Here is a 12,122-nt window from a genome sequence, read left to right as displayed (position 1 = left end):
GTAATGTCTTGCACCCATCTCAAATAGGGTCATAGAAATTGAACTGTAATCACATAACTGCAGTTGTTGCAGTTTTGCGAACATCTAGACAGTGATAATGCCCCGCGGGTACGATGGGAGAAAAGGGTTAATGGGTGCATCTAATTATGATATCGGAGAAATTAGGAAAGGAAACGGTGATTGGGATATAATTTGGCGGGAACTCGGCACACCTGATGTTTTCCCATAAATATCTGTCCATGTCGAATGGTAAATGTCAAAAGATTAGCTAATGTCGTCTGCTTCAACGAAAGGTATTATCAGTCATCAGAGATGGTAATTAGCTTTTTTTTTATTCCGTAAAAAATACAGGATGATAACGCGAAAGTGCATCAAACAGAAGAGATAATCACTCTTAGAACATGAATCTTTGTCATCGTGACTGATTCATTCTTTGTATTGATTAGTTCACTAGATCATAAACAATAACAGTAGTGATTTTATATATTCAAATATGTTTAATCAGTGCTACTCCGACAATAAAGACTTTACGAGATCGAGCTTGAAGAAAATCATTTTGAAATAGATGTATAACTGATATTGATATGGTACAATATACATCTTACAAGAATATTTATACGCCAAAAACATATTTCAAATTCCTTACACATTATAAGACATTTTGCGAAAATCTACAATTCAGATCAACTAATCATCAGTATTTTCCGGAAAAAAAATGACGGTAACCTTTCAAAATAGATCAAACTGTCTTATTTTGTACCTGATTTTAATTAATTGTCAAACCTCCAAATTGGCACACCAATATATTCTACTGACTACCCACCATTCTTGGATACCATTGCCATCGTCAAATTATCGTCATAACTAGGTGTTATCATAATTATTCACAATTAAGCTCCATACAAGTCACTTAAAACAAAAACTAATTATTAATACCCTAATCAATAACCAATGACCCAATACACCACCTGTTCTGTCGAAATAGAAGGGGTTATTAACCCTCACCGGGGAACACCGCTTAATGTTAATTGATTGACAAATTGATTAGCAGAAAAAGTGCCTAACCGAATACATTAAAAACCTAAACATTTCCCCTAATTGAACATCATCGACAACGCGATACCCCCATTCCTTCTCATTCACACTCCCCATGCCAAATATATATTCTCTATCCATCGCGAATCGATGGGGGCTAAAAGCGTCAAACAGGGCACCGGTCTCTTTCATCTGCACCCCATAATTCTCTCAGGTGTACCAATCAATTGGGTTTTAACACCCCATACGGTGATACCTTTAAATGAATCACTAACTAAGCACCCCCTGAATAATTGATCCACCAATAAAATAGGGGAGTTCATTTACGACATTGCTATGTCTCGATTTTTCTATTAGCTTCCGCCCAATGGTGATACTCTTTTAATTAAACACCTCCGTTCATTTTAATCTCGTTAAGTTATTGGTTGGCTTTTAACGTTCTTATTTGTTCTGTATCGGTGTATAGCGGGGGTAATTAAGTATTATGGGCCTTCAACATGCTCAAACTTATATGAGTGCGGCCATCGAAGGACCCAACTATTCCGTTTGCCGAACAACGGAAATAATCAAAGAACGTTGCCAGCAAATTCTACGGGATCGGAGAACTATTAACCTTATGGGTTTTGACGCAATTGCAGTTTTAAGCCTGCTTATATTATCATTGTCTCTTTGATATATTGAATAAATGATAATGGAGTTTATTCTCATAATTATAGCTCATGGCATTTGAAAATGGGAACATTACTTATTTCATTCCGTCTTTTCTTAAATTATAGAGGCAATAATATTGTCCGATATAAATTAAAATCATGTTCTTAGGCTAGTTCATACGTTACTTTTTTCCATCAGTATGCAATGTTCATTTTCTGCCTTTCAAGCTTAATATAAGTTACGATTTCCCCGCGAGCATGCACTTGGAATCAATAAATCTCTTACATTTGTTTGATGAAGTGCGTTTTCCCTCATTAAACTTGACCATGTTGACCGGGCATGTTGACAATGGGATACATACTAACGATAGTTGTTTTATGAGAACCGTACTTGTTACGAATTTGCATGATTTGGAAGTGAAGTCTTTCTATATAGTTAAGTTGAAATAGAAAGTGATATTTTATGATCAGATGATGCAAAGAATTCCCAATGCATTAGGTCATTATGAGTCATATTCTTGGTAATATTTCTTTTTTTTTGTGGTTCATCGCAGGTATTGTTACTCTTTACCCAAGGCAACTGATTCATTGCCAATATCAGATTTATTTATTTACATATTTATTCGGTCTCCGTTATACACAGTAGCTTTTTAATTAAAATTACATGTATTGTTCTACCAATGGGTCCTGTCTGTACAAATAAAAATATTAAAAATACACATTACATTTCTAATATCCATGAACCTGCCACTAGCTGCTGGTGAATTTTCTATTCTTGTCTTTTTGGAATTCATGTCTTTTGGAACTATACGTCATATCAAAGAGGTACTCTGGTCGGAAAAAATAAATAGAAAATAAATTATACAAGCAAAACACAAGGAATTTCATCGAAATCGAATAGAAATTGATTCGACGTGTTGCAATATTTGGCGAAACAGTGTCAAGCGTACATGTCGTCATTAAATGAATAAGATTATCACTGCTGTTTCTTAATTTGTTATAAGGCAGATGATTGTATGCTGAAGTATATGAAAAATTAAATAAACAAGATTGAATCGGATTGAATCAAGAAATAGACAGTGGGGTGTGACACCATCAGTTCGCTTTGATATTGCATATATTGCATAATCTTTCATCGGAAAATGTCATATTTTGACAACGACTGTCACATTTTTTGGTTTGTACACTAATCCCATGATTATATTCAATTCATATCAATTTAATGCTATAATACTTCTTAAAAATGTATTTAATTACCAGTGACACATATCTCACCTAATTATACCACGCCATGGTCATGATGATAACTGACAGGAATATTTGTGGATGTGGATGGGAAGCTTTGGCACAGGCAAATTGATAATTGTGGGATCCCAATTATTTTCTTATTTACGTTTTTATTTTCAATCACTTTCGCACTTGGCTATAATTGTCTCCATTGTCATATTGGTTTTTTTAATATCTTACATTTATAACAACAACAATGCAAGAATTTTCATTTCATGTCCCAAAGAATAGGGGAAAATATGTACCAAATGTATTTGAATATTCTAACAATAACACTTCTTTCTTTCTAATGTATTTCAATTTGCTTTAGGCAAATTGGAAATAAATACCTTCACTGGCTTTTAAGATTTTTAGTTTATCTCATTTCCGTTCATAATCATAATTCGAAAATGTTTTTATTTGATCCTCATTTTCTCGAAAAATTAGGCTGTCAGATTGAACAAATATACTAGGCGGAAATGGCAATATTAGTGAGTCTACTTGGAAGCAGCTGAAAACACAATTTACCTTCCATTTCGCTTGGTTGATAAATTCCTCGCCATAATTTGTATAATGAAATTGAAGATTATACCGAGTCATCTCGAATGCATTTTGTTTGCCCGTCTCTCTCCGAATGCCTATCTTATCAAGCAATCGGGAACTCCCCATGCTATTAAGAAAGACACCGTCTTCATCACTGTGAAGAAAGAGAGCGTCGAAAAGTGAAAATGATGGGGAGATTATCATCACTGTTTTATGCCATTAGATGGATACGTGATGAAGCTGAACACAGCGACTAAATTTGGCCGACGCTTGTTTGACGTTGCCAATTAAAATGTGATCTCGGTGATTCGGTTGGAGCATTCGGGGTCGTTCTTTCTTGTTTTCTTTTGGTTAGCTCCTTCCTCCTGGGGATGATTTCATTGATCTAAATTTCATTGCATGACGTTTTCTATGGACATAGATTATGGATTATGGTTGCAAATTGCAACGGCCGTCGATCGCAATGACAGTCAGAATTTCGTTGAGAAGTTACCATATTATTTAATTTCCCTCACCTTTCGGCTAAATAAATTTAAAACGTCCTAAACAATATGTTTTCAAATAAAGTTCCGTCGAATATGGCAGTACTTATCGCGATGTTTGTCTATTCAAATTTCTTATTGCAGAGTCTTATTCCTAACTCATACCTTTTCTTAAAGCCGAAATGGGTTTATATTCCGTAATATTGAATGACATGTGACCTAATTTTAACCAATCAGAGAAGTTTATGAACACATTGTATTGTGTAAAGTGGTATTGTTCTCATATAATTTAAATGTTCGTATTGGATTTGGCTCTAAACTTTGTTGTTGTTTTTTAATGAGGAAAATTTTAAATTTGAATTTTGAATAATATTATTATTTTTATTTCTTTCAGATTCCGACCACTCCCTTGTCGACGATCACATCAAAGACTCGATGTCGCCACCAGCTGATCACATCGATATCAGTGAACATGACGATGATGACGGGAGCCATCTCGACGATGATCGGGACTTAAAAGACCATGATATGGACGATCGCGTGAGTGACGACGACTGCGATGATAAAGATGATGACGTTCCGGGTAAAAAGAGAAAGAGATCAGACAGTGACAGTAACAACAATAGTGCCAAGTCTAGCAAGCCTCGACGGGCCAGGACTGCTTTTACCTACGAACAACTAGTCGCGTTGGAGAATAAATTCAAAACGACGAGATATCTCAGCGTATGTGAACGCCTCAATCTCGCTCTGTCGCTGAGCCTGACCGAAACCCAAGTCAAGATCTGGTTTCAAAATCGACGTACGAAATGGAAGAAGCAGAATCCCGGTATGGATCCTAATGCGCCAACGACCACGTCTGTGACTGCGACTCAACCATCGCCACCCCTGTCCGCAGCGGGTCTCCATGCCGCTGCCTACGGCCCAGGACTCATGTATGGTTCGCATCTAACGTACCACTCACCATTACACGCCGCGGGAGCTGCTATGCCCTATGTCATGGGCTCGCCTATGTTCACTCACATGCATGGTCATCATTACTTTTCGCACTCGGGTCATGTATAGCCCTGTTAAAACGTGGCGCCTCGCCCAGAAGGCCTGGACTTATCTCAAACTTTTATGTTGCTCGTGTAAAGCTTGACACATGCCACTCGCTTGCCACACACTTCATGACTGTATTCATCTATCACCATAATCACCATGTACATAAAAGTGGCCACAGTAAGTTAACCATGCCAAATGAAAGCAAGACCGAATTGTCCTCTTGCATTTTATATTATACATTCAACGCCAACATCTAGTAATCAAAGCAGAAAAGACCTACCATGTAGGCCTATAACCTGTGGTAATTGTAGAATAGGGAACCGGTTGGAAATATATCAGTTGATACTATTTTTCGTGATTGGATGGGTTGTAACACTCATTCTGCCTACGTACATGTCACAGGAGCACAAATGGCAGTGAGTGATCGAGAAAACATTGACAATGAATGATGCAATTTATGTAAATATCTTACGACATTCATATAGCCTAACTACTACACAAACATGGTATTTCAAAGCACAAAGACATAAATTGTGAGAGAGACATTATATCGTTGGGAAATAAATAAGAGTGGTGAGAACGTCACTGTTGAACACATAGACTTGTCTGTTTGTACAAACATGAGCAGTTATATATTAATATTTGTCAACCGCCATTTCTGTGTTAAAGTTTCACGTTCACATATCCATCATAATTTAAGCCTTAAAGAACCTTTAAACGCTTACATCAGTTAATGTTATCTGTAAGTTAAAATTATTTTTTAATGATTTCCCCGAATGGACTTCCTGAAATTATACCCAAAATGCCATGTCTTGATACTGACATATGACATACGTACTATTGTATCCAAAAGATTATCGGTGCTTTTCTCAAATAATGTCCCACCAAACAATCTGTTTATTTTCTCTCTTTTTTCCGTTGAATTGGTTGTAATTCCCATGCTAAAATATAGGCGGAATGTAATTTGCATGTTCAAAAACCTCCTCTTTCATGTCATGTAATATTATTAATTTTCAATGGAAAAAGTAGCATTTTAGGGGGGTTAACATTTCATTGGGGTTGGTCAGGTTTTATTATGATATGAGACTTCTGTTCTGAACTTCAATCAAATCTGTAATTATTTAAATGGATATTTAATTCCGAGTATACATAGAGATTGTTTTCCACTGATGCTGAATGTTTAGGATGGTTTTTTACTAAGTGTATAGTTTGCCTTATCCAAGCACACCATTACTCATTAGTCATGCTTTTGGAACAGGTGTTAAGGTAGTTAAAACGGTTGTCTAAACTTGGATTGCTTTCGAGAGGGGGAGATTAGATTCCATGGAATTGATAATGACAATTTTGATTGAGTTGATTTCCTCAATTCTACAAGGCAAAATGATTTAGAAGTGGCATTGCAAATCTGTCCCTGTCATTGCCTTCTCTCTCGTAAAAATATTACAAAAGATAATTGTTTTCCCTAATAATATGGTAGTATCAATAAATGGAATAGGGCAGACCCTTAAACGCATTTAATAATGAGTAATCAGTGTACTCGTTCTAAGAATTAAGCTACATCATTATCATTGCGTGATATAACGTACAAATGCACAGGAGTGAGATTAATATAATTTAATATAAATGTAAATGAGCGATAAAGAAGAGATAACGTACTGTAAAGACAGGCAAATGTAGTTTATACAATAATGCAGAGGAAATTCAAGTTCTTCAAATTGCCGGAGCAGGCAAAGATACCTCTTCCTGAATTTAATTTGATTAATATATTTATAGGTTTGCATTTAACGAATGGGTCTAACTGGACATTTAATGCTATAGTTACGTTTTGCCATTTTCTTATCCATTCAGTTGGAGTTAAGTAGGTTTCAGGAAGCTTGTATGTAGCCCAAGAATTTCAGACACGACGTAATACAGTGTATTGTATAGGGTATTAGTCCAGGATAGAAGGGGTCGAACCTTGTTTTCTTAGATATACAATGTTTTTTAATGGTTTCTTGTCAATTCGAGGGTGCTGATTCCGAATCTGAATGATGCCACTCGTGTAACCTTGAGCGTTTTCTGCAAATTGGCAAAATCCAATATGGCCGCCAAAATATTCATATTACCCATGAAAATCATAAAATTGTCCACACATTGGCTATGAAGTACATGCAATTGTGCTGCCAGAGTGAAATAATATCTGAAAAAATGATTTTGACAAAATATTTATTTTCTTCATATTCAAAATGGCCGCCATAGACCCCTGTATAATATGAATGGGGAAAATTAATTTTCACAAAAGCGAGCACTGAAATGCAAGTAATAATGATCTATGAGTGAAGAAATGTCTGAAAATTTGATTGCTAACGATATATAACATTTGTTATGTCATGTATGTGATAAATCCTGTATTTTGATATTCAAAATGGCCTCCAAAAGCCCTAACACTATTATGTACAATGTGAATGGTGACAACAAAAATCACAAGAGTGAGCACTAAAATGCATTTTGTTAAGATAAACGAGCGGAATACTGACTAAAAACATTATTGTTAACGAAATTTATTATTTAACATGCCATTTATGTGATAAATCATGTATTTTGATATTTAAATGGCCGCCAAAGGCCCTAAAACTACGATGTACGATGTGAGAGAGGATATAAACAATCACAAGGTGAGCGCTAAAACGCATGTTCTGTGGTAGATTGGTGAAATACTGTCTAAAAATATAATTTTCAACGAAATATATTATTCGGGTTTCATGTTTGTGTTGAATATTGTATTTTGACTTTCAAAATGGCCGCCAAAGACATTGACTGTATTATGTACAATTGATATGGGAAACCAATTTTCACAGGAGTCAGCACCATAAAATGCATATAATTTTGAATTAAGAGTAAAATATTGTCTGAAAACATAATTTATTACAGGATATATCATTTATTCTGCCAGGTAGGGGATAAATAATGTATTTTGAAAGTCAAAATGGCCGCTACAGGCCCTAACGGTAGGTCTATTATGTACTATGTGAATGTGAACATATAATCTTAACAGAATTTGGCTTTGCTTGACTAAATGGTGTTACATGTATGAGTGAAATATCGTCTGAAAATATGATTTCTAACGAAATAGATAATTTCTTATGTTATTTAGGAGATAAATGCTATATTTTAATATTCAAATGGCTGCAATATGCTTTTTTTGTAGAAATTATCTTTCCCCATTCAAATTTTACATATAAAGATAAAGGGCTATGGCGGCAATTTTTCAATTTTAAAATGCAGCATTCATCACCTTTATGACACAAGCTATGATATATTTCGTTAGAAATCATTGGGTTTAGACAATACTTAACACTTACATCAAAATTAAGCAATTTTCATAGTAAAAATTATGTCAAAATTATCTCTCCCCAGTTAAAATGTACATACTACTTTGGGCTATGGCAACCATTTTGAATTTCAAAGTAAGGCCTTTATTACCTTCTCGACCAATATGTGATGTATTTAGTTAGAAATCATGTTCAAGGCCAAATTTTACCTATACATCACATAGTTACGTGCGTTTTTGGTTCTCGTTCTGGTGAAAATTAGTTTCCCTATACGCATGATACATAATTTTATAGTAAGGGCTCATAGCAGCCATTTTGAAAGTCAAAATACAGTATTTATCAACTACATGGGAGAGGACATGCTATATTTCATTAAGAAAAAATCACGTTTGCAAACAATATTTTCCTCGTACAACAAAAGTATATTAATTTCATAGTCAGGCAAATCCCAATTCTTTCAAAAGTATTTGTCCCCATTTACATTGTAGATAATACTGTTAGGGCCCATTGGGGCCATTTTGAATTTTACAATACAGCATTTATCTCATGCATGAAAAAGGAAATGATATGTTTCGCTAGAAAACATGTTTTTAGACAATATTTCACTCGTAGATTACAATTACATTAATTTTTTTGTTCTTACTCTTGTGAAAATTAGTTTCTTCATTCGCTTTGTTCATAATACTGATAGGACCTATGGCAGCCATTTTGAATGCCGGTCAAAATGCAGCATAAATACCGAAATTTCAAGGGTAATTATATGTTTCGTTAGAAACCATTGTTGTCAGACATTTTAACACCAATATTTCGCAGTTATTGGCATTTTATAGTCAAGCAAATTCAAATGTTGTGAAAATTATTTGTCCCCTTTTATATATTGTACACAGTATAAGGGGTCGATGACAGCCATTTTGAATATAATGATACGGCATTTATCACATTAGATAGTATACAATGACATAGTTATGTTAATAATCATGTTTTCAGACATTAGTCCACTCGTAGGTCACAATCACATGCAATAATAGTGCTCTTGTTTAAAAATTATTTCCCCATTCATATTCTACATAATAAAGTTTACAGGGGTTATGGCGGCCATTTTGAATATCAAAGAAATAAATATTTTGTAAAATATCGCTTTTCCAACGAGTATTTCACTTCTGCACAACAACTACATGCATTTTATAATTAATGTGTGGGCAATTTTATGATTTTCATGGGTAATTTGCATTTTGGCTGCCATATTGGATTTTGCCAATTTGCGGAAAATGCTCAAGGTTACAAGAGTGGCATCATTCAGATTCGGAATCAGCACCCTCGAATTGACAAGAAACCATAAAAAAACATTGTATATCTAAAAAAACAAGGTTCGACCCCTTCTCTATGGGGCCTATCCTGGACTATATGTCATATGAAGGATATATTTAATCGTCTGATCGACTTAATGAATACGAGAAGACGAAGCCTATTTAATATCATGGTCCTTCTATTTAAGACACGCTTGGGAAATTGAATACACTGGGGAATGACATTTTCAGTGCCGTCTTAATGTAAAAAGCAATGCTTAATACATTTCAAAATACCTTATCAATGGAATAACTTCTTATTCAAACTTACATTTCGACATGTTCACCTCAATTGTGGAATGGTTCATTAGATCGCAAATTAGTTTGAAAAAGCCTTATTATTATTATTTAATTTACCTTGTCCCGTCTTAACAAAGATTCGTTGTATCTCATTTAATTTCATTATCTCTCTACAGAAACAAGGCGAGATCACAATGATCACCTTCAATCTTCTTTATTTCACCGATAACGTGTATATTACAGAATTAATGGAATCAAAGTATAACACAAACTTTAACCTGCAGTACTCGATCCATCAACTTGGTATATATGTTATGCGTTTCGAACTTTGTGATGGTCTGTCTAACTTGTACTGACTTTGTAATACAGACTCTTAATTGGTTAAAATCAAATTGAGTTTGATTCAGAGTTAGACCTAAATAATTTCTCTTTTTTTTGCAACTGACATCGGTACTACATTTATCAGATTTAACTAAGTTTTAGTTATTTTTCTTTCAAAAGTACTTACATAAACAATAATCCATTTCCCTTATGATTTTGTTCTTATTGAATAGAATTGTGTCATGCGACTAAACAAATATTTAATCATCTGCATGATCTGTAGAGGGAAATTGTGAAGCTCTAGCATACCAAATATTGAGCAAAGTTCAGCCAAACTCTTGGTATAGTATGTGACAAACAAGACAAAAACTATTTTTTTAACACAAAGATGGGTGATGGTGTTGACTCCTAGCTCAAGTATCAGCATTTTATTATCATTGTTTATATTTATGTAATGATGGAAGGTGTTTTAGCTTGGTGTCAAAATCATAGTACTATCACCATATAAGTACTGTTCTCTCTAACCTCAAGGCCCCGTCGTACAAAGAATTACGATTGATTCGATCAACCTCAACTATATGGAATCCATCATTATCATAATTTTTTCTACAGGAAATCTGCACAATGTACTTTGTGCACACAGAGAAGCACACTGAATATTCAAGAAAATGATGAATGTATGAACACACATCATGTCTAGAAAATATTTTGAATAGACCTGCATGTTAGATGTTGACGTTACTAGCTTTCCATAGTTGTGGTTGATCGGATCAATCGCAACTCTTTGTAAGACGGGGCCCAGATCTATTATTTTAGCTTCACCACTCATCACTTAAACACCGGTGTATTATTTCGGTGTTGGTGTTATGCGTCATGAATGTTACACCTTTGACATACATTAGTAATATATGCCTCGTGTACTTATTTTTCATTTCATTGTGAAAGTCATGTTTACTATCACTGCTATAAATGTTGAAACTTAAATGAATATTGTAATAACCATGTAATATGTAATACATGCATTGTCTATTAAATCAAGCTTGTGTGCTATATCTTTTAAATCCACCGGTGTGTATGACACATGAAAGTTGTACGTGTTTAATAAAATGATGATGAAAATTCACTTGATTTTGTTCGCTTTGTAATGATTCCTCGTGACCGTTTATTATTGAAAACTTGGCTAATGTATGAATGATATCTTGTGGTAACGGAAAAGAACTTCATTATGGATGTAGGGGCATGATGGGTGCATCATGCATGCAAAAAATATAGTCATCAAACCATCAACAAGTTCGGGGTACCTCTGTGAAGTATTTCTTCACAATTTACATCTTTTCGATCGTTCAAAAATATCAATAAGTTATAACCAATAAAGGGTGACTTTGCGGCGAGTTTTCTTTATTGTTTTGCAGCACTTATATGGATAGGAGCATGTGCAGAGAGAGAATGATAGAGGGACGAAGAGAAAGAGGGACACGAAGGAGAGTGAGAGAGAAAGAGTCGGAGAGAGGGAATGAGGATTGGTTAACCTTTATAATGTACACTACATTCTATGAAAAATGACCAAGACATGTAATATTTCCCGATAAAACTTTAATTGAATTGAATTGAATTCATTTATTTTCCATTAAAAAACATGCAAAATAAAAAAAATTACAAACATTTCAAAGTATAAAAATGAGACATTATACACAAATGACGTATCATACTTTAAAAATAAATGGAAAATACTTCGCTTTATATAAACATTTTAGGAAAATCTGATGCCCATGGGAGCAGTCTGCTGGTAGGGTTGGGTCACCCAGAAAATATTTGAATCAGTAAATGATAGAATACATAATACAGTTATATGGAATACTAAATGGATAAAACTTCTGTCAACGAAAA

At 34.4% G+C, this 12,122-nt stretch overlaps 1 protein-coding gene across 1 annotated transcript; it reads left to right on the top strand.

Moving 5' to 3' along the window:
• Window positions 1-271: 271 nt before the first annotated feature.
• On the top strand, window positions 272-11,358 carry LOC129273575 (homeobox protein slou-like). The gene is made up of 2 exons (XM_054910631.2): window positions 272-293; window positions 4,371-11,358. Exons 1-2 carry the CDS (start codon window positions 272-274, stop codon window positions 5,036-5,038), a joined length of 690 nt encoding a protein of 229 aa, XP_054766606.2. The 3' UTR covers window positions 5,039-11,358.
• The last annotated feature ends 764 nt before the right edge of the window (window positions 11,359-12,122 follow it).

The sequence above is a fragment of the Lytechinus pictus genome, chromosome 12, assembly GCF_037042905.1.
Source record: "Lytechinus pictus isolate F3 Inbred chromosome 12, Lp3.0, whole genome shotgun sequence".
NCBI classification, from domain to species: domain Eukaryota; kingdom Metazoa; phylum Echinodermata; class Echinoidea; order Temnopleuroida; family Toxopneustidae; genus Lytechinus; species Lytechinus pictus.
Note: the sequence above shows the minus strand (reverse complement) of the source record. Positions and strands in the feature narration are given on the sequence as shown.

Excerpts from the sequence above, each read along its gene's own strand:
- LOC129273575 (XM_054910631.2), top strand. The coding sequence starts at position 272 with ATGTCGTCTGCTTCAACGAAAG. Across the intron at positions 294-4,370 it reads GTCGTCTGCTTCAACGAAAG|ATTCCGACCACTCCCTTGTC; the intron begins GTATTATCAGTC and ends TATTTCTTTCAG.